Source organism: Pseudorca crassidens, chromosome X, assembly GCF_039906515.1.
Source record: "Pseudorca crassidens isolate mPseCra1 chromosome X, mPseCra1.hap1, whole genome shotgun sequence".
In the NCBI taxonomy this organism is placed as follows: domain Eukaryota; kingdom Metazoa; phylum Chordata; class Mammalia; order Artiodactyla; family Delphinidae; genus Pseudorca; species Pseudorca crassidens.
In genome coordinates this window covers 39712085-39736638 of record NC_090317.1, presented here as the reverse complement: position 1 = coordinate 39736638, position 24554 = coordinate 39712085, and the positions used below count along the sequence as shown (strand labels likewise).

The following is a 24554-nucleotide window of genomic DNA, read 5'->3' as shown; positions in this document are numbered from 1 at the left end:
ACACTAGGACTCATATCTTCAGACTCCCATCTAAGAGCGCTTTTTCTGTTACAGTGCATCTGTTTGTCAAATGCTGGGAAATTTTTAAATAAAAAGTACTATCTGGCACCACATCATAACACTGTTTGTTGTCCCTTCAAACACTGAAGTGCTCAAAATAAGACAGGCCTATCTGAATCCCAACTGGGGAGATTTCATTGGTGAAATACTATCAGGCCACTTTATCTATGAGGTAGCCACAGAGCGTGGGCCCCAAAACTGCGTTATAGCAAGGCTTCAGTATATTTATAGTTTTTAGTCGCTAACAGGAAGAAAATTGCTTTGGAGAAAAATCTGTATACCTCACAAACAATATAAATTCTGCTATTTGGGAGTGATTTAAATCATGTTACATATAATTCATATGGGGAGACTCTCCAGCTTGAGGAAATTCACTTGGGCACAAAATGTACATAAGGAGGATTAGTGAGAAATCTAATTTTGCAGATGTATTGAGTGTATTTCAAATCTGGATTTACATATAGAAAGGAAGTTTGGGAAGAGGAGCTCTGAGAATGTTAACCATCACGCACTCTTTCCTAACAGAAGCCGAAGTCTTGATCATTTTTAATCTCAGTATCCTAATCTAACCTACAAGAAATTCTTTAGAATTAAGGAACAATGGTGTGATAATAAATCTATTTTGTCTGTAAAGAGGAGCAGAGATGAGCAGGTAGCTCATTAAACAATGAAAAGAAATAAAATACCTTTCAGTTAACTGCAATGGGAAGAAGCAAGTAAGTACCTGTCTCTGTTGAGCTTAACAGACCTTTAAAGTGAGTCTTTGTGTTGTTACCACATCTCTGACAGATCAAGAGCCTCTCAAGTATCTAAAGTGGAACATTATACTCCAGAACATAAGAGATGACCTCATCGATCAACCAATGTCACCAAGATTTCCCAAAGAACTTCAGAAAAAGAAGAGGTAAAAGAAACCAGCTTAATCAGTAAATCAGATTCTATTATAAAAGATGAACTAGGAAGAAGACACTTTGATTGGAATCCAAAGGCATCTTTTGGCATGTCGGCATTAGATACTCTTCAGATATGAGAGGGCTGAAAGTAATTAATAAAAAAATTTTTTAAAGCATTTCTTATCTGGACCAAAGCTTCTTAAAAAATACAGCATGGTAACTATAGTTAATAATACTGTATTGCATACTTGAAGGTTGCTAAGAGAGTAGATCTTAAAAGTTCTCACTGCAAGAAAAACAATTTTTTTTTTCTATCTATGTAAGGTGATGGATGTTGACTAGGCTTATTGTGGTGATGGTTTGGCAATGTATACAAATATTGAATCATGCTGTGCACCTGAAACTAATATAATGCTATATGTCAAATATACCTCAATTTTTTAAAAAAAGATAACAACATGCCCGGCCCTGAAAAATCTAATTTAAAATAATCCCGCAAACAATAAATATTAACATTGGGTGAAAATGAAGTATGATTATGACGTATCACAAAAAGCTGCTTCTCTAAAATGATTCTGAAGGCGTTTTATGCAAGGTAGTAGAGTCACGCTAGACGACTAAGTATGTTTTATGCCAAAAGTAAATAAGGTGTTCACAGACCACTGCTAATAGAACTATATTGTAGAAATACCGCAAAATTCCTTATGGCATTTTTAGTTACTCTGAAGATTCTTCTCCTTCTGCCATAAATAGCAGTCTAAATGTTGTGAGCAGCTATTAAATAATTATGGGGCTCTAACCCATAGGAGACTGCAATGATTATGGATGAAATACATTTTAGTCATGAAGCTTTGGGACACTTCATGAAAGAAACAAATGCCATGAAAATACTCAAGGAACTTTCAAATAACGACTTGCATAAGATTTTCCACTGCCCACCCCTTTATTATGGTGTTTGATAAATATTAACGGACATGACAAGGTTTGGTATATGAAGAAACAAAAAACGCCTACCCTTCAGTCCTACCTCCCTCCTCTAAAAGAAGTAGCTCCATATATTTAAAATGAATAACAAATTGGCTCAGATTGACTTTCAACTCTGTCATAAGTGGTCCCAGCAGAGCTGGAGTTGCTGCAGTTTCAATGACTGCCAACTGAGAAGACAGATGTGTGACTGCAGCGTTGCCATCAAGCCAACCTCGAAATAATGCCGTAAATTTGTATGAAGAGAAAGACAAGAGAGGGAACTAGTATTTGACTATAGTTACTATTAACTCTCAATTAGCTATATTAATCATGAGGAAAAGAAGCAAAGAAAATGTTAAAAAATGGATAAGTATCAAATTTTAAAACTGGTCAACAGCAGTACATGTTCAGACACTCCCTTAATTCAATACCCTTAAACTTATCTCTTCCTAGTTTGGTTCCATCAGTCAGTTCTATATGGGTTAGAGGAAGAAAGGGGGCTGGTTCTCTGCTTACTCATAGATATTGAAAAGTTGATTGGACAGTGTAATATTTTAACATATAAACTGTAGTGTATGATTTTCAAATCACTTTTAAAGATAAGCTGATTTTTAAGTTAAGTACATAGCATAACAGTTATGTTTTATAGCAGAAAAAAATTTGTACTGTCATTAAAGATATCAAATCATAAAAATATTTCCCAGAAACCTTCCAAGATAGAGATTTTGGCTTTAAAACCATTTTTATTTAAAACAAACCTTACTGTTAGAGATTTCTCTTTAATTAAAAAAATTACATTATTTCTATTGTTAAAATAACACATGTATTAGTTTTTTTATAACTATTATTTGGATGTGAATAAAGAGACTCATTAAGAAGTTTAACCTTAAAACTTCTCAGTCCACAGACCATTTCAGCAGACATGACCCCTTAATTATTAAAAAGTTAAATAAACCAACAACAAAAAAAACCCTTCTCTTAGCATGATTAAATCCTGCCACTCTCCATTCCTTGATCATGTCTTTTCCTGATATGAAAAGGAAAGGTTCCTTGTGGGAACAGCAAAAAAGGAGCCCACAGTATCAAGAATCACCAGGCTTTTTTCCATTATCATGGCTTCCCCATCTAATTTGGGAACCTGTATGAGCTCTCATTGCCCCTCCATCTCAACTCAAATTTTAGCAGAAAAGTACCTCCAAGTAATCATTACTCTCCATTGTCTTACCCTTTTTACCCTGTGTTGACTGAAACTTTACTCAGACACCTAGAACTTACATCCTACTCAAGTACTACCATTATCATACTTTGAAAACCCATGTCCTCTACTGTTAGGTAAATGATTAAGATTTGTTTTTATATCCAGTGATGCCTACATTAGAATTGTTTTAAGAGCATACCAGTAGAAAGAATACTGTTCTGATAATTAGGAAATTTAGATTCTGGTCCTAGCTCTGCCACTAATTAACTGTGTGTTCTTAGGGAAGTCATTTAACTTCTCTGAACCACAGTTTCTTCATTTACATAATAAAGTAAGTTCTTTGTAGCACTAACAACCTTAATTTTATCAGTAGGAAAACACTGGCTGAGAGCCTTGAGATTTCATTTATGACAAAGAGGATCTCAGCCAAGAGAAAAAAAAATCGCTATAATCTTTCTTTACCTAATTACATTTTGACATCCCCCCCAACTCTATCCAAGAAGCATCGCTCATTGTAGGAAAATATGCAACAGAGAGGAATACAACTGAGTCAAACTTTGTATGATCTCATTCCTCAGTGTTTTCTAGCCACTGACATTCTCCCACATCTCAGCTGTTCTTAACAACTTCTCTAGGTAAGTGGTTTTCAATGATAATCTATGCGGAACTGCTTTCTCTAGACTCATTTAATAGCTACCTTTTGAACCATATGACCATTCTTGTCCTTCTCCCTACCCCGCCCCTCCTATGTACAGTAAACTCTGACAACCAGTTCTGCTTCTGTCATTTACTGAGCACCAACCATGAGCCAGGCACTGCTCAAGGAAAGTTCAATTTTGCTTCCTTTAATCCTTACAAAAGCCCTAAAAGGTAAATATTGGCCCTCATTTTTAAAATAAGGATACAGACTCAGAGAGATTAAGTAACAGTTGAGCTCACACAACTATTAAGTAGTAATACCTTGACTTGAATCCATATCTGTCTGACTCAGAAACCTCTCCCTCTCAGGTAATTAATACTAAAGCAATATAGAATTTAACTTCCCTCTGATGATTCAAAACACAGTTTAGAAAGCAATAGAACACAGGAAAGAAAGAAGTAAAGATGGATGATGATGATATAGGTATGTTTGGAAGGGAAAGAAGCAAAGGAAGTTCATGGTTGATGACCTCTATTAATGTAGAGAATGAGGAATCTATAAAGCCAAACAAGATTTGTATTATTTTCATACTACATCTTTAAAAGTAGTAACTCTGATTGGCTAACTAGCCCCCATTTGTCTCAATTACTGAGGTCTCAATATATTCCATATTTAGGCAAAAGTCTATAAAAATCACTTTCTACCAATTTTTATTTTAAATCTATTAAAAAGTTGAGAGAATAGTAAAAGTCACAAACTTATATACCCTTTCCCTGGATTAACCCACTGTTACCATTTTGCCACAAATCGCTCCATCTTTTTCTCTCCACAAATGATTTTGGTTGAACCACTTGAAACAGAACTAGAGATATGACACTTCTCTAAATAACGTAGCATGCAGCTTCTAAGAATAAAAATATTTTCCTACATAACCACAGTAAGACATATAAGAAAATAAAAAATTCCTTAATATTTTATGTGTAGTCCAAATTCAATTTCCCCAATTGTTCTAAATAATGTCTTCTTGGCTTTAATCCAGTATCTAATCAAAGTTAATATGGTAGACTTGATTGTTATATTTCTTTTAATCTACAAAATCCTCTCAATTTTTTTGTTTTGAATTTTTTGGTTTCCCATGACTGATTTTTCAAGAGTCCAAGCCAATAATCTTTCAGAATGTCTCATGCATAGACTGATTATTTTCTTGTGACTTGATTCAGTTAAACATTTTTGGTAAGAACACTACATTTTCTTCCAGAATGTCTCACACATAGAATGTCTGATTATTTTCTTATTATTAGACTCAGGTCAAACATTTTTAAAAAGAATACTACATATGGGATATTGTGCACTTCTCATGTCAGATCAAGAGGCAAACAATGTCATTATCCCACTATTGGTGATATTAGATTTGATCACTTGATTGAAGTGGTACTTGTCAGCACTGTTGCAAAGGTACATTTGCTCCTTTGTAATTTTTAAGTAATGTGTAGAGTAATATTTTTGAGACTATGCAAATATCCTGTTCCCCAACAATTTTAAATTCAATGGTTTTAGCATCCCTTGATGACCCTTGCCTGAATCATTCAATCATTGAGCTGGGGCTACAACATGGTGGCTTTCTCATTAAATTGTACAATTAAAATGAGTGTATATAAATTAAATTAAAATGAGGTATATAAATTATACCTAAATAAAATTTTAAAAATAATTCAGTAACTTGCAATTTATATTTGGTTCATTTCCTGCTAGTATATTTTTTCTGCCAAGAAATGACTGACAGTTGAAACATTTTATAAATGAGGCCGAGTACTCAAGATCAGGGAAAGCTTAATAAATGTATTCTGTTGAAAGTGTTTTTAATGGTGGTTCTCTAATCCTATCATTCCTTCTATAATTATTAGCTGCCATGGGTCTATAAAGACTTTTCCCTGTACCTTCCATTTCTCTCTCTCTCTCTCTCTCTCTCTCTCTCTTTTTTTTTTTTTTGGAGTATCACTGTGGACTCATGAGTTTTTCTCCCTCCATGTGTTATAATCCATCACTGTCATTATTCTTTTTGATGCTGAAACCTGATTTGGCCAGTAGAAGCCCATTAAAGCACAATCTTGTATCCTGATATAATCTCATAAGTCGTTGAACAATCTTTGTTTTCTGGCATGAAAAGTGCCAAACTCACCCTGTACTTTCCCTGCCTGAGACCTGAGATCAGATATTTCTCCAAGGTTCCTTTTAATCGTAATGGTATTTAGAAACCAAGATCTAGGTGTTAGATGTGCTCACTGCTATCAGGATGTGTAATTGCTTCTTGGCCCCTTCCATGTACAGAAAAAGGAAATAGGAATTCATACTGATGTTTGCAATTCAAATTTATAATAAAAATATGAAAGGAAGAAAAATATATATCTCTTTTATCTTTCAATGAAAATCTTGGTTTCTATTATCAATATACTTGTGCATTTGCTTTCTACTATAATATATATAATGGTAGTAATATTATACCACATGCATATATAATACATAGTATAATTCTGAAACTAATGATAAGCTTACTAAGATAGCTTAAGATTTCTTTGCAGTTCTTTTTATCATTAAGATTACATCCTACCAAGGATGCATCATCAAGAACACTATGTACAAAAGTTATCTGAGCTGCACGTTTATGTTATAGATTAGTTACACAGATTTATTTGTTTTCATTTTGTATTCAATTTTAGCATTTGTCTTTCTTCCCATTATTTTTGGCTTAATTTAAATTTTTGAGTATTTAAACTTTTATATGGTCCAGAAGTCAAAATTGTATAAATAACAGAAGCACTGTTTCTATCCCTATCTCCTCCACCTCATTCCTAAACATCCCCTATTTTCATCAGTTTCTAGTTTATCCTTCCTGTGTTTCATTTTATAAAAATAAGCAATTACAGTTCTTCAGAATTAATATAGACATACCATGTGTTAATACCCCTACAACTGAGCTCTTATTTGAGTGTGGTCATGGTGCACAAAACCTGACTTGTATCACATTTTCTACTTACAGATAACTTGGGGTACAAATAAACTCCCACCTGAAGTCTGATGAATCCATTGTAGAAAGTCCATATGAGCATTCAGAATTTTGCAGATCTGCTGGAGCTAAAAACACACACAGGATTTTTAGATTATGATTTTTCTGATATGGTAAATTAAAAAAAACATAAAAAATTGAAATTAGGAAGTTATTTTCATTTCTTCTGGTAAGAAATTGACTGAGAATGTGCTAAATATTAATTGCATGGGGTTTTTTTTGCTATTTTATATTTGTAATGTTCATTACATCTATATATTAGTTCAATCTATTTTGTAACTGTCAAGAATTCAACTTCTATAATTCAATAAAACACTGACTTCTATAGTACAAAAATAAGTAAAGAACATTAAGAGACATTTGACAGGACAAGAACTTCATATAATAATTTTTAAAATATTACCTTTTTAAAAAAGGTAATCAACTTTTTTATTGAGGTATAACTGACATATGTAACATTATATTAGTTTCAGGTGTATACAGTAATGATTTGATATTCATATATATTGTGAAATGATCACCACATTAAGTCTAGTTAACATCCACCATACAGTTACAAAAAAAGTTTTTATGATGAGGACTTTTCCAATCTATTCTTTTATCAATTTTCAAATATGTAATACAGTATTATTATTAACTATAGCCACCATGACTTATTTATTTTATAACTAGAAGTTTGTACTTTTTGACCCCCTTCAGCCATTTTGCCCACCACCTACCTCCAGCCGCTGGCAACCACCAATCTGTTCTGTGTATCTATGAGCTTGGTTTAGTTTTAGTTTTTGTTCTCAAATTCCATATTTAAGTGAGATCATATGGTATTTGTCTTTCTCTATCTGACTTATTTTACTTTGCATAATGCCCTCAAGGTCCATCCATGTTGTCACAAGTGGCAAGATTTCCAAATAGCAATTTTTAATAAACGGTAATACTCAGTTGTCAAGTGTGTGGGGGAAATAGGTACATTCATATACAGCCTATGGTAATATAAATTGACCCAGCCCTTCAAAATGTAAATTTTTGCAATATATACCAAAGTCTTAAAACATTCGTACCTTTTAACTCAGTATATTCTACTTCTAGAAATCTATCCAGAGGAAGTAATGAAACCTAAACACACAACTGGTCATTACAGGTTAATTTCACAGTGGTAAAAATTTGAAACAATATCTCCATCTATAAAAAATGATTAAATATATTATGGTAAAGTCATCTCTAATGAAATGTTATAGAGTCATTAAAACCATATTTTCAAAGAATGGTTAAAATTTTGGGAAAATACTATGAAAGAATATTAAATGAAGACAGAATCCAAAACTTTATATAGGTATGTTTCCGAAGCTATTTAAAAGAAAATAAGTATTTTTACCAGCATAGCAAAAATACTTGGAAGAAATACACTAATATATCAGCATAGTACTGGTAACACAGGTGTTTTACTTTTCTTTACAGATTTCCATATTTCCCGAGCTTAATACATGGAATAAGCATATGCATTAACTTTGTAACAAAAATACTAATCCTTTTAAAAATGTTAGAACACTTTTGACAAATACTCTGGCAAAGTCCAGGACAATACTGAAAACAAGAAGAAATGAAAATGTTACCACACTTAAACAGTATGTAATAAAAACAGCAAATTCAGTGTATCTTAATATAACAAACAGAAATATAATTTGTAGTTGGAACAATGAATTTTTATAAAAATATGAGGCTGAATATCATATACCATAATATGAACTTGCTTAATAAAAATTTTAGAAATTAGGTGGTCTTTCCTATCTCCCCTCAAAAATGGTGAAAATAAACAGGTAAGTCTCATCATCGTGAATACTGTTGAACATACTTGGTATTTTTCTACCCTGGTGTATGGTCCACAATAACAAAGCTCTGTTGATCTGGTTACACTTAATTATCTACAAGAATATTATTGTTCAACAAATGTTTTCTCTGCTTCCTGTCCAATGATTTATGCTATCTGAGAAAAGAGATGAATTGTTGCTGATCTCTTGCTTCTTTTGTCCTGCTATCAAGAAGCAATTATCCTTTAATTCACTCATCTTAAACATCTCAATCACCCTTGCCAGTAAAAACAAAAAACAAAAGACTCAAATCATTTACTCCCCACTACTAAAATAAAATAAAACAATCCAAGGCTAAGCAGAGAAAAAGGATAAGGATGGGATTACAGTCTCCTTTTACTTACTCTGTTCAGAACACTCATTTTATATTAATTCAACACAGAGAGATTAGACATCAACTCTGCTTCATGTCTAAGTATGCATGTATTTATCTATGCATCAAAGTTCTATGACAACAAAACAATTTTGAATTTTAGAATCACAATGGTGATCTAATCTTTCACTAAAAAGAAAACCTATATTGTCAACTCCTGCATCTGCATGAACACAGGAAGATGGTAGCATGTATAATCCCAGACTAATTTATATTTGTAATTATTCAATTTTAGATTCACGCAAAGTAGGGAATGGCATAATTTTTATAGCTGGAGGAGACTTCAAGATCATTTAGTCCACCCTTGACATTCTGCAAAAGGAGCTAAGACCCAGAGAGATTAAGTGACTTGAATAAAATTCTAGTGCTTTCTCAACTATACCATGCTCTCTTTCTAATTAAAAAAGCTAGTAATATGTATATAGATAAAGAACTGTCTATGTATAATTGACAAAGAGCTCACTAAAGAATAATTACTACTTACAGATAGGTCACTCATCCTCGCCTATCCAGCTCCTGGCTCCACTCCTAATTATAATCAACTGATAGAAAGTACAATGGAAGCTCCCACAAGGGGAGATTCCTCTAACCGTCACTGTCATGGGGTGGGAGAGGGGAAAGGGAGGACTCCATTTAGCAGCTAAGACAATAGGGAAAGGTTGAGGAAATAAGCTCTTTAATTAGAGTATAGAAAAACGAAAATAAACCAGTCCTTCCTTACCTCCAAATTAACTCAAAAATCTCAACTCTCTAATTGGAGTCTCTGCTGTATTTTCTCATGTTACAATAAATTTACATTATGAGTTAACTAGGATTCCACAAGGCAGGTGGAAACCTAATAAGCATACTTAACAAATATCTATGGAAAAATATATTTTTAAGTCTTATAGTTGACTTATCAAACTTTTGAGATATATCCTAATTATAAGTTAAGGATTGCCTGGATATACCTAACAGACTCAAACATGTATATACATACAGATATATGTATATATACACACTTACAGTTATATGAATATATAAATATGTAAAAGGAAGGATAAACTAGCTAACGAGTAAGTGAACAGAAAAATAAGAACAAGGACAGGGCTTCCCTGGTGGTGCAGTGGTTGGGAGTCCGCCTGCCGATGCAGGGGACACGGGTTCGTGCCCCGGTCCGGGAAGATCCCACATGCCGCAGAGCGGCTGGGCTCGTGAGCCATGGCTGCTGAGCCTGCGCGTCCGGAGCCTGTGCTCCACAACAGGAGAGGCCACAGCAGTGAGAGGCCCGCATACCGCAAAAAAAAAAAAAAAAAAAAAAGAACAAGGACATACTTATAGGAAGAACAGAGAGAAAACCCTGAAAATTTTGGGAGAACAGTAATTTTTTCTACCCTCCTGGGAATAACCAAAAAAACTTACAACCTTTTCTGCTCCTAAATATTTCCTGCCCCACTAACTACACCCAAAAGCTTCATATATCTGGAGGCAGGTAAGGAGCACTACAGTGGACAGGAGAAGGTAACTAGCTAAAGGAACGACAGAATGCTAATTTCATACTAAATTCTGGTTGCCTAAATAGATAAAGCAGTTAACACACCGGGCCAGTAGTGTCAGCAGGACTTCCAAATGTATTCAGGTACTCAATAATGTCCTTGAGATCTTGGGCCGTTCGTTTCAGCCGAGCATATACATCTTCTGCTAACTGGTAACTGAAAAGGTAGGTAAAATAAAGGGATTAACCAGAAATGTTTTCTCCACTATGCACTGTTACTGACATACAAAGAATGATACCACCAACTGGATTTGCCCCAGTTCCCCTACCTTCTCATTTTAATGGATGTAGCATTCATGACCATATTCTAAAAAGACTCCATAGGTGAAGGCTTTTATCCATCTTGTCATTTTTACAGTCACCTATTTACTCTCTTTTTAGGTATCAGAATAAACCCATAGGTCACTTAGATATGTGAGAAGTTATTTGGTGTTTGGCAATATTTAGTAAATGCTGAGATGTCTTCAACAATTTTGAATACATAAATTTTCAAAGTAAAAACTTATACAAATATCCTCCATCATCCAACAAAAGATATTTTAAGAAATGAGATTCACAATAATCAAAGGCAGATAAATCTGCTAAGTTCACAACAAATTGATTAGTTGACTAAATTCTCAAGATTTCCACACCAACTATTTGTGCATGCACACACACACACACACACACACACACACACACTCTTAACCTAGTCAATGAATATGTTTATAAGAATTAAAGTGACCAGAGGATTTTTCAATCTTAACGTCTATAAATATTAAATAATTCAATTAGATTTATTGATAACCATCTACTGCTTTTCTGTCCCAAAGTACTTATAGGTAATTGGTTGCCTAGATTGTTGAAGATTCTAGTAAAGATTCCAACACAATGTAAATCTGACTACCTAAAAGCAATTGGAAAGAACCTAATGTTTCAATTATTTCTTCAACCTACAGTTAGGATCTCATGGCTGAAAATGTAAATCTATGTTTCCCCCCAAAAATGATAGAATGCATAGAATAGTCAATGCAAAGGAAAGAAATATTCACAAAGGCTGAAATACAAAAGCAGAAACAGAACTAGGGTCCATACAGATTAGCTGTACTTATCACATTTAATGCACCTACAAAAAAGCTAACTTGCAAGGTTTTAAAAAATAAGCTCAGTCTTGACTCACTAATAAGCCATTGATAAAATGAGTCAGATTTAACCTCAATCTAGTTTATGTAGCCATTCATACAAGTTCTCCTAACAGCATTTTATAATTTGGCCTGATTAACAAATCTCAGGTCCAAAGAGATAGAGTTACTGTGGGAACATTGGCAATATATTGACCAAAGGTGAAGACTAAATCACACACAAATAAAATATATCCAGCCCAAGACATTGACAAAATCATTCAACGTTTAAAAGCCATGCAGTTTGCCCCCAGATTAACTAATTGCCTTTAAAATAGGAAATGGATTTATCACTGAAGCAACTGAAGGAACATTAGGTTTAAAAGAGTTGGTATAAATAGGAGATCATAAATATTCCACAATATCATGACACCACATATATAAAATTGGTATTTCTGATTTAAGAACAAATTTGACAAATATAAAAACTTTATATAAGTGGTCATGTATAAGCTTGAGATTAATAACATTGTACAAAATGCTATAAAACAAAATTGCCAGAATGATTACTTCATTTTCAAGCAGTCTGAAAAGATAATAGTCAAATAAGGTGATAAATGGCAACTACCAGAACTTGCACTTTTCTACCAATTATTTTATTCCCTGCCTTTCAATACCATTTTTTCCCTTTTTTGGTAGCTAAGTCCTGCCCCATTCCTCAATCTTTATTCAGTTGCTTACATCCTCTCACGCTCCTCATCTGTATGCTGCAGACAAACAGACCCACTCTCGTCCTTTATAGACTCCTCTAAAGGGGTCAAGAGATCTTCTAGTTCTTTCTGCTGTGACAGGATAAAATACAATTCTTCCTCCAGCCTGAAAAAAATAACAAGTCAATAGAAGGGCTGATGAAAGGAATGTGGAGTGACAAAATAAATGTCAATAAACTATAACAAGGAAAAACAACTGGACAAAGAAATAGATCTTTAATCTTTCAACCTAGGGAATCTAAGATTCTACCTTTTCTGATCCTGTTTCACCTTTTGCACTTCTCCATGTAAAGCAATAATCTATAAAGGAAAATAAGAATACAATAGTGTAAATATTTGAATTTACATTGTAATTTTAAAGTAGTATTTTTTTTCTCATATACACTTGAAGTATGAAAGAGTTCCTAATTCAGGGCACTTATTACCTACAGAAAATATTTTTAAGTTTATCACCAATATTGGAAGGAAAAATTAACCACTAAACACAGGTCTATTCTCCTGTGTTCATCTGAAAGTACTTGTACAATGCAGGTAGATTAATGAGAATATCTTCTTACCGTCTCACCATTCTCAATCAATGTATAGTCCCAAGCATTGACCTGGGTGACCTGGTGAAGAAAGTGTTTCTCTTGATCCTCTAACTCAAGGCTCCATTTGTTTACCAGACCACTCAGCTGACCATATGTCATCACAGGAGTTATGATTTCACTAAAAAAAAGGATACAGTATGATCATATGATCATACTTTCAAAAGTATGATCAGATTCTTTTATACTTTAGTGCAACATATGAGGACTTAAAGAAGAAAACAGCACATGAGGAGTTTCTCAGACCTGCTCCCCAACAAAACCACCATAACTGGTAAAGATTATTTTAAAAACAACCATTCAAACTCTCTGGAAATTATCTTAATGGAATACAGCAAATAACAATTTATTAAGATATCTACTAAATTTCAGTAAGAACAGCTAAAGTCTGTGCCACAAACTGCTCCCTTCCTTCTCCCTCAACTCAGCATGACGTAAGCTCCATTCTGCATTTATGCGGCCAAAGAGATGGGATTCCCTCTCCCCTCAGCTCTTAGTCAAAGTGATCCACTCCCCATCTAAGCAGTATCCATGGCACAGTAGGCAGCTGATCTTCCACCCTCCACTGGGCAGAACTAAGGGGAACTCTGATTCCCCTACCAGGTGGTATCAAATAGGCTGAACAGATACCTTATTTTCCATCAAGGGACTGGCGGAACCAGGCAATGCTCTGATTCCCTGCTGGGGCAGTGTCGGGAGGGCTGGGTGGAGAGCTGATCATCAATTCCCAGCCCAGCAGAGGCAGGCAGTGTTCCAATTACCCCACCAGGGCATTGTTGGCGAGGTCCAATGATAAGCTGAACCTAAATCCCCACCCAGCAGCAACAAGACTTAATAAGGCAGAGTGAGACAGTGTTAGTTACCATGAGGCTTCACCCCTTGTCTTCAGTGTCAGTGGCGGCCAATGGAGACCTGAACCTGTATACCCACCTGGCATCATTAAAACTGAACAAGGTAATGCAACTCGGGCTAATAAGGACTCCACCTCCCACCACCCCTATGTCAGCAAGGCTAAGTGGAAAGCTTAACCTCTATATCCACTGGAAAAATTAAGACTGACTGAGGCAGGGCAAAGCAGGGCCAGCACTCTGTGCCCCTTCTCCCAGAGCCTCAGTCAGCACTCTAGTCCCCCGTCTCCCAGAGCCTATGTCAGTGGGACCCAGTAGTGAGATAAGCTTCCATACCAACCCACCATCAATGAGGCTGAATGAAGTGATATGAGGCAGAGTAGTTGACATCTTGCTTCCCCCCTCCGCCTGTGTCAGTGGGGCCCAATAGGAAGCTGAAATTCTGCAGCAACTAAGCAATATGAGTTAGTCCCCCGCTTCCTCTTGTTCTGGGAGCCCTGGGGCCCAGATGGGAGTTGAGCTTATAACCCCACTAGAGGCAATGAAGTAGTACGATGCAATTCCCCCACTTTCATGGGGAATGAGTCAGCAGGGCGGAGGGGGAACTGAACTTCCACACCTTTCATCTGCACTGAGGCAGTGTGAGTCACTGCACCACTTTGGCTGAGGTGGTGTGGGCAGGGTGCAGTGGGAAGCTGAACATACAAACGTACCCAACTTTTGCACTACACCTTAACAAAAGGATTCCCTAATTAACAAAGATTTAAATAGGACCAAGATCTCCTAACATAATAGATAAAATGTACAGGATACAATCGAAAACTACCCATCATATCAAGAACCAGGAAAATGACAACTCAAAAGAGAAGAAAACAACCTAGAGATCCCAACATTGAGAGGTATCTGATGTTGGAATTATCTGAAAAGAATTTTAAAGCAACCATCAAAAAAATGTTCCAACAAGCAATTATGAAGTCTGGGGAAACAAATGAAAAAAAAGAAAACCTCAGCAAAGAAATAGAAGTTATGAAAAACAATCAGATGGAAATTAAAGAAAAGAAAAATAACTGAAATAAATGCTCACTTGAAGGGTTTGATACTAGAGTAGAGATGACAGAGAATAGAATAAGTGAACTTGAGGATAAATTAATAGAACTTACAGAACAGCAGAGAGAGAATAGAGACAAAAAATGAAAAAAATCTCAAGGAACTGGAGGATGGTAATAAGAGGTAACATACTTATCATCAGAGAATTATACAAAGACAAAAAAAGACAGAATGAGATTTAAAAAGTATTCTGAAAAATAAAGGTTGAAAAATTCCCAAAGTTGTCAAAAGATATAAACCTAAAGACTTAAGAAGCTGAGCAAATCCCAAAGAGAATAATTCAAAGAAATCTATACTAAGACATATAATACTTAAATTTCTGAAAACTAAAAATAAAGAAAAAAATCTTGAAAGCAGCCAGAGAGAAACAACACATTACTTAAAATACAACCCTAATTTGAATGACAGGAGATTTCTCATCTTAAACCATAGAGGCTAGAAGCAAGTGTCACAACATTTTTCAAGTACTGAAGAAAAAAACTGTTGACCACAACTGCTATATCTGGTGAAAATGTCCTTGAGAAATGAAGGGAATATAAAGATATTTTTATGCAAAGCAAACTAAAGAGAATTTGTTGCTGTCGAAACTACCCTTGAATATTGGCGAAATAGAAAGGAACTGAAAACAGAAGAAGGCATGGAATTTCATAAAGGAAAGAAGAACAGCTAAATGGTTGGAAAAGGGTAAATATAATAGGCTATTCTACCCCTCGTGAGTTTTGTAAATCATATTTGATGGTTGAAGCAAAAAAGTATAACACCATGGAATGTGGTGTTCAAAGTACATAGAGGAAATACCTGAGACGACTATACTTAAAAGGTAAGAAGCATAAAGGGAACTAAACGGAAGTAAGGTTTCTACACTTTACCCAAAGTGGTAAAACGTCATTATGGCTAGATGGTTGTAAGTTACATATGTATATTGCAACACCTAGAGCACTCAGTAAGAAAACTATACAAAGCAATATACTCAGAAGCACTATAAACAGAACAAGCCGGAAACCTAAAAAATGTCTGAATAACCCACAGGAAGTTTAAAAAAAGAGAAACAGAAAACAAAAAACAGAGGTAACAAAAAACAACAACAACAAAATAATAAAATGGCAGACTTAAGCCCTAACACATCAATAATTACCTTAAATGTAGATGTGCTAAATATACCAACTAACAGAGAGAGATTGGCAGAATGGATAAAAATTATGATCCATCAATATGCTGTCTATAAGAAACTCACTTCAAATACAAGAACACATGTTGAAAGTAAAAGGATGGAAAAAGATATACATGCAAGATTAATTGTTAAAAATAAATGGCTATATTAATATCAGATAAAGTTGATTTGAGAGCAAAGAAAATTACCAGAGTCAAAGAGGAACATTACATAGTAATAAAGGAATTAAAGCACCAGGAAAGCTAATGATCCTGAATATGTACCAACCAAACAGCAGGACCCCAAAATACATGAAGCAAAACTGATAGGGCTAAAGAGAAAAATAGTCAAATCCACAATTACAGTTGGGAAATTCAAAAAGCCACTTTCCACAACTGAAAAGAAGCACTAGAGCAGCAAGGATACAGATCTGAAAATACAGTGAAGCAACAGAATCTAATTGACATATATAGAACACTCTACCCAAGAGCAGAAAACAATTTTTAGGTGCTCATGGAACACTGACCAAGAAAGACCATATCCCCGCTCGTAAAACAAATCTGAACAAATATATCAGAACTGAAATCATACAGAGCATGCTCTCCAATCATAATGGACTCAAATTAGAAATCAATATAAAAATAAAAAACAAGAAAATATCCAAACACTTGGATATTAACACACTTCTAAATAATCTATGAGTCAAAGAGGAATTCACAAGGGAAATTTTTTAAGTACATAGAACTGGATGAAAATGAAAATACAACATTATAGAAGATGTAGTACAAAGCTAACACAGTGCTAAGAAGGATATTTATAGCACTAAATGCTTTACATTACAAAAGGGGAAATGTCTCAAATCAATAATCTAAGTTCATACCTCAAGAAAAAAGAGCAAAATAAAACCAATGCAATCAGAAGGCAAAAATTCATAAAGAGTAGACGTCAATGAAATTGAAAATGAAAATAATAGAGAATAATCAATGAAATAAAAGCTACTCCTTTGGGAAAAGATGAATAAAATTGATAAAAGAAAGCTACAAATCACCAATATCAGAAATGAAATAGGGGAGTATGCCTATAGCTATTAAAAGGACAAAAAGGAAATATGTACAACTTTACACTCATAAATTCCACAATTTAGAAGAAACAGACCAATTCCTTGAAAACCACATACTACTAAAACTCATGGAAGATGAAACATAACCTGAATAGTCCTAGAACCACTAAAGAAATTGATTTATAATTTAAAAGCTCCTTAAAAAGGGGTTTCACTGGAGAATTCTGCCAAACTTTTAGTGAATTAACACAAATTTTACAAAATTTCTTCTATAAAATAGAAGAGAAGGGAATACTTCCCAGATCATCTTATAAGGCTAGTAACATTCAGATATCAAAACCAAGGACAGAATTTAAAAAAGAAAGAAAACAAAACTACGGACCAATATCTCTCATGAACTTGGATATGAAAGCCCACAAACAAAATACTAGTAAACTGAATCCAAAAATGTATTAAAAAATTATACATAATGACCAAGTGGGATCTATTCCACATATGCAAGGATGGTTCAACATTTGAAAATCATTGACTATATTTCACCATATCATGAAGCTAAAGAACAAAAATCTTAAAAGATCCTATCAATTGAGGCAGAAAAAGCATTTGACACAAATACGTCCAATTGATTTTTGACAAAGGTGAAAGAGCCATACGATGGAAGAAAATAGCCTTTCAACAAATGATGCTGAAAAAACTGGACATCCATAGACCCCCCACCCAAAAAAAAAGAATCTCAATCTAAAACACACACCTTATATAAAAATTAACTCAGAAGAGATCACAACCTTAAATATAAAATGTAAAACTATAAAACTTTTAGAAAAAAATTAGGAGAAAATCTTTGGGACCTAGGGTTAAGCAAAGAGTTCTTAAACTTGACACTAAAAGCACAATTCATTAAAGGAAAAATTGATAAATCAGACCTCATCAATTAAGTTTTGTTTGGTGAAATACTCTTTAAAAGATGAAAAGACAAATTACAGAGTTAGAAAAAATGTTTGTAAACCACATATCTGACAAAGGGCAGGTATCTAGAATACATAAAACTCTCAAAACTCAGTCAAAAAACAAATTCAAGTAGAAAATGGACAAAAGATATGAAAAGACACTTCAAATGAAAACATGCAGATGGCAGATTAACACATGAAAAGATGTTCAACGTCATTAGTCATCAGGGGAATGCAAATTAAAACCACAGTGAGATACCACTTCATATCTATTAGAAGGGCTAAAGTAAAAAATAGTGACAACACCAAATCCTGGCAACAGTGTGGACAAGGTGGATCTCTCATACATTGCTGCTGGGCAGGTAAAATGGTACAGCCACTCTGGAAAAGATTTACAGCGGTTTCCTAAAAAAATAAACTTGCAACTACCATATCACCCAGCAACTGTACACCTGGGCATTTATCCCAGAGAAATGAGACTTAGGTTCACCAAAAACCTGTACATAAATGTTCATAGCAGCTTTATTCATAATAGTCTCCAACTGGAAACAACCTAGAGGTCCATCAATGGGTGAATGGTTAAACAAATGATGGCACATCTATAATACCATGGAATACTACTCAGAAATAAAAAAGAACAAACTATTGATGCACATGACAACTTTATCTCAAGGAATTATGCTTAGTGGGAAAAACAGTTCCCAAAGGTCACATGCTGTATGATTCCATTTGTATGACATTTCTTTAAATGTCAAGGTCATAGAAATGGAGAACAGAGCACTTGTTGCCCAGGTTCAGGGAAAGGAGAAGAGGGTAGCGAGTGTGGATATAAAAGGGCAACAGGAGGGATCCTTGTTGTGATGGAACTGTTCTATATCTTGACTATATCAATGTCAGTATCCTGAATGTGATATTGTACTATAGTATCGCAAGATATTATTATTGGGGAAAACTAGGTTAAGTACACACAGAATTTTTTGTATTATTTCTTAGAAGTAAATGTGAATCTACAGTTAACTCAAAATAAAAAGTTTAATTAAATGCAGATGTACAGAACGGACTTGAGGACACAGTGGGGGAAGGGTAAGCTGGGACGAAGTGAGAGAGTGGCATGGACATATATACACTACCAAATGTAAAATAAATAGCTAGTGGGAAGCAGCTGCATAGCACAGGGAGATCACCTCGGTGCTTTGTGACCACCTAGAGTGGTGGGATAGGGAGGGTCGGAGGGAGGCTCAAGAGGGAGGGGATATGGGGATATATGTATATATATAGCTGATTCACTTTGTTGTACAGCAGAAACTAACACAACACTGCAAAGCAATTATACTCCAATAAAGTTGTAAAAAAAAAAACCCAAATACTTAGAGATGAACATGGCATAAATTGTAAGAATACAGGCTCTAGAGCTTGACTACCTGAATTTTAATCCTGGCTCAACCATTACCAAGTGTGTGACCAGAGGTGAATTATAAAATCTTTATGTGCTCCAGTCTACTCATCTATAAAATGAGAACAAAAATAGTACCTACCTCATAAGGTTATTGTGAGGATTAAATGGTATGATGCTGTAAAGCACTGTAATATTTCTAAACATATAGTAATTGCACAATAAATGTTATCTATTATTAGCAATAGTAATAATTGTATTATAATGGTATTCAGAAGACAATGGTATCCTTTTCGTTGTTCAACTTCCTAAGCAACAGAAATTCTTTCCCTAACTGCTCCTTGACTCTGAGTCATTTACCTAACATTCAAACACTATTCTAAAGATGTACAAGCAAACTATGCCTTCTATATGACAAAGAAAATGAGACTCACACGAATTTTCAAATAGGCTTACCTAATGGTCAAAGTAAAAGGTTTAGGAATCATGCCGAATGGAACAGTGTTATTCATGCCAGTTGATGTCAGTGGTTTTAGATTCATGGTAAAGCTACTGGTGGTGCTGGTGCTGGTGCTGGTGGTGGTGACCGTGGTAGTGGTGATGGTTGACGTTGTAGCTGGAAAATAAAGTGTATAATGTTAGTAATAAGTAAGGAATTTTTAAATTCAGTCCCTGATTATTCAGGATGAAAAACTATAGAAGTATTTTTTAATGTGAATTTGAACTCCAAGTTGTATGATTTTAACTCAATGTTGCTATAATATATGGCAGGCCAGGTATTTGGATTAAGCTTCCTGCTAACAACTTAAAATCCTGGATAAATGTATAGAAAAATACATTTTATAACCTAACCAGACCCATAACCATTAAAGAAATTGAATCAATCCTCAAAACTCTTCCCATAAAGAAAACTCCAGACCCAGATGACCTCACCGGTAAGTTCTGCTAAACTTGCAAGGAAAGAATAATTGCAATCTTACACAAAATCTCTGTACATCTATAACTTTGCATACTTATGTGAATATATCTGTGTAATTAATTTCTAGAAATGAAATTGCTAGATCAAAGGGTCAGCATGCTCTAAATTGTAATATAACTTTCCAATTCCCCTACCAAAAAGACTTTGCCAATTTACATTCCTATCAATAGGGGAGACTGCCTGTTTCTCTACACCATAGCCCATAGTAGGCATACATCTTAGCCAGTATTATAGTTAAAAGCCTCTCAAAGTTTTGTCTACAGCCCAGACCTCTCTTCTATGTGTCTTTTCTATTACACCCTTACTAAAATGCCCTGTCTCTGTACATGAAATTCTCAGTTCACATCATGGCCGAGCTCAGATTCTTCCTTCACCATGTTTACTGTCCACTTCTCTTCTACTCATGGTTATCTCTTGGTTTTCTGAACTCTTATAGCACTTTTGGTTCTTCCTTACACAGTGAGCACTTAACAAACAATGCACAGAAAATTGTGGCTGGTGGAGACTGGAAGTGTTTTCTTCTTTTTGGTTCTCTGTATTTTCAAATGTTCTTATAATTAATAAATGCTGCTTCTGTAACAAGAAATTTGTTATAAAAATATATTATAACATGTATACAATTATTTGTTTGTTTTACGTTAGCCTTGTTTTCCCAATTAACAATACTTTCAGGTTAACTGCCACCCTAGATAAATACATACATCATGGTGACTGCCAACATGCACTGCCTATTCTTAGGGAAACTGGCCTACTCTGTTCCTGCTGAGGGATCAGGCTCAGACACCCATTCTTTATTTCAGTAACTCTGTCCTTTGATCCTAGTTCACAGTTGACAAGGGTGGGCATCTGAAGTATAGGAAGCCATCCCATATGCTACTGGCAGCCTATAAGAGGGTCTGACACAAAAAGCTCTAGCCAAACAGGGATAAGGTAGGTCAGATCTCATTTTCGAATATTTAGAACTGTGGAAAGAATCAGACAGTAGGTAAAAATACGGAAATATTTCCAGAAATATGGAAAGAATCAGACTCTAAGCAGAAATTTGGAAATATTTCCAAGTATGTAGAAAGAATCAGACAACAGGCAAAGGGAGCTGAAAGGACTGACAGAGGAAAAACATAAAGTAGAATTAAAGAGTCATGAGCAAGTCAAAATTAAGAATATAAAGCAGAAAAAGAGGTAAAGAAACCAAAAGGAAGTTAAAAAAAGAAAAAAACAGGCAAAAGGAAAATAGCTGAATTATGTTTATGCAATATTAGATCCAGGAGGTCCCTAAAGCTGACTTTAGAACAACTTCTAAATTCCACATTCCTTGAAGTTCATTGCCACGATAATACCTGTATTAGATTTCCATAAGATTTCATTTCCCTTTTGGCCACAAGGATCCTTACAATAATTCCCCCATTCTTTTGGTTAGCTTTTGTGAAAGTAGAATGAGCACCACAAGAGAAGACCATGCCCAGTCACACATGCCGGGGTCACTATCACTCAGGACACTGGAGAGGTTAAAGATTGGATCCCACGTTCCATTCTTTAAAGCCATGTGGTCACCATGCTCTTCATCTGAGAATAAAAAGTCTTATTTGAAAAGAATTCCCTCCCCAGAAATGCTGAAAATTAATGACATTATCAAGACCCCCCCCTTTATTGATTAATTCATTCTAACATTGTGTAACTACTATATTCAAGGCAAAAAAACCCAGAAAAACAATTAAGAAAAAAACAAGTCCTTGTTGTAAGGGAGCTTATCTTCACCCAAAGAAGATTTTTTTTTTTTAAGTCAGAATTTCCTGACACGGACAGATGTCCAAAGATAACGTATACTTAAGAGAAAACAGCAAATTCTATGATTATGTCTGTGTGTATCCCATTTTTGTAAAACAAATAAATTTAATGTATGTTTGTAAGCATTTGGAAAAAAGCCTGTTAAGACAAGCACCAAACTGTTTTCTCTAGAGGGTGTGATATATGTATATATGCATGTGTGTATGGTTTTTATAATTTTTAAAAAAGCAACTACCATCACTACCACTAAAGAAAGAGGTTAACAGACAAATGAACAGCTCTCCAAAGATGCTGTGCGATACCTTCAGGAAATTAATACCTGTCAGTCTAAACACAAAGGACTCTTGAGTCATAAAAAAATGGTATGATTATTTTAAACTGTTTATATAGTATTTATCTTTGTTCCTTATTTTCATGGTATTTTTAAAAGGTATAAATTAGCTCTGGCATAGTAGGCAATATTCAAATAACAATAATATTTCAATTAATACCAAAAGAAGCAATGGTTTTGAGAACGAAGGTTCTATCACAGTCTGATTTTGCAAGTTACAACTTTGGTCTAAACTAAATACAGTCAGCTCTATGTTATCTGTGTACTAAAAGGGAAGCACTGTTCTATAAATAATAGAAAATAATTGCATACCAAATTTGGATTTACATTTAAATAAATCTCACTCTGATGATCTTAAAAATCATTACATAAAATAGTGAGACCAGCCTTTAAAAGATCTTACTATCCAATTTTCCTATCTTGTCTCTGATCAACAACTATGTATCTTACTCCATGCTAGGAATGGACATCATTACTTTCATAGACTAATGCAAAAGATGAGATTTATAACAAGCAAGCTTCTCTTAAAACTTGCTGGTTATACCTAGGGCAGAGAATAATCTCAAATGGCTATAAATTTACAAATACAGATACCCGAAAGCTGTCCTACAGGGCTAATTTGTGAGATGAAGAATCTGAGCAAGTAAATATACTTGGGGGGAAGGAAAGGTGAGTAGGGGAAAAAATCAACAGTGGGTTGGGGGTATTGAGTTGAGACATATCTGATGGGGAGGTGGGTAAGTACATAAGGCAGTGGTGGATGGGATGGGCTAGTAGCAAAGGTACCAGTTTGCAGGAAGGAATCTTAAGACTCAGATAGGTAGGGGATGAGTTATGGCAGAGTCACCAAAAAGCCTGCAAATTCATATTTCAGTGACTCCGCCCACGACTGAAAGAATCAATTTTTTGTTCAGCATTTTATAAGGGAAACTATGTGTTATATTTCTTGCAAATATGGTTACTTATAAAATTCTCAAGCCATGCCCTTCATAATGCTCATAGGTTGGCCAGTTAGCCGAGTACACAGTAGAAATTCAGTTAAGTGTTGGTCATGCAAAAGATGGTTTACATCTCTGTTTAGGAATAATTATTTTAAACTTAACAAGGACTGACTTTTAGTTTATGACAGGTTTGAATAAAGATTCATTTCAGCCCTAAGTAAACTTTTAAAAGTCAGAACAAACAAGACTTCCCTAAAGTGGAGTCTGACTTAAATGGTAGGTTTAAGTAGTAACTGACCTCTAACCACCCAGCTCACAACAGCTAAAAGGCAATGGATAACCAAGTTTTCTTTAATTTACAACCTAACTAGTGCCTAACTGGCAGAAACAAATTTAGGATAGGTCCACAGAAACTCCTGTAATCAGCTTAAGGAGAGGATCAACTTTAATACAGGTCAAACCTTAAATTAACTTTTAGAGAATAAAACTCTATGAATCCCAGTGTACTGGGTCACTTTAAATAGTATGGTCAATAATAAGAATTTTTAAGTTTCAGAGTTGACAAGAGTTTGATAGCAGCTTTGATTATGGTCATCTCAAAGAAGTAATCTCATTGACATCAACTGTCTCATTCTACCCTTTGGCAATTGTCAATACTGATGTACCTTTTGGATATGCTGGTGAGATGATCAAAACCTTCTTAGTCCTAGAAGCTAAGGAATACAACCTACTTACTGCTTTTGTTATGCAGTACATTTCCAGTGAGCATTCAAACACATCCCAGTAGTTCTAAAAATCTTACTAGATGCAACAGCAGCTGCTCCACCTGCTCCAGGGAAATTTAATCCAAATCCCAATGCTGTACCACCAAGCATTCCAGCCAAAGTTGTAGGGGCACCACCAACTGCAGAGAACAACATAATATTACCTATTATTCTTTTAATCAAAAACAGTGAATGAAGAATT

General features: G+C 34.8%; 1 protein-coding gene across 3 annotated transcripts in view; it reads right to left on the bottom strand.

The window, feature by feature from the left end:
- Nucleotides 1-24554, bottom strand: part of NUP62CL (nucleoporin 62 C-terminal like) — a 68659-nt gene that overhangs the window by 12265 nt on the left and 31840 nt on the right. For all 3 annotated transcript variants that reach the window (XM_067722782.1, XM_067722784.1, XM_067722783.1), the window contains 7 exons: nt 24391-24492; nt 20009-20168; nt 13018-13168; nt 12711-12760; nt 12432-12566; nt 10636-10747; nt 6823-6889 (listed from right to left, as the gene is read on the bottom strand). In XM_067722782.1, coding sequence (XP_067578883.1) covers nt 6823-6889; nt 10636-10747; nt 12432-12566; nt 12711-12760; nt 13018-13168; nt 20009-20168; nt 24391-24492 — 777 coding nt within the window. The remainder of the gene's footprint in view (nt 1-6822; nt 6890-10635; nt 10748-12431; nt 12567-12710; nt 12761-13017; nt 13169-20008; nt 20169-24390; nt 24493-24554) is intronic.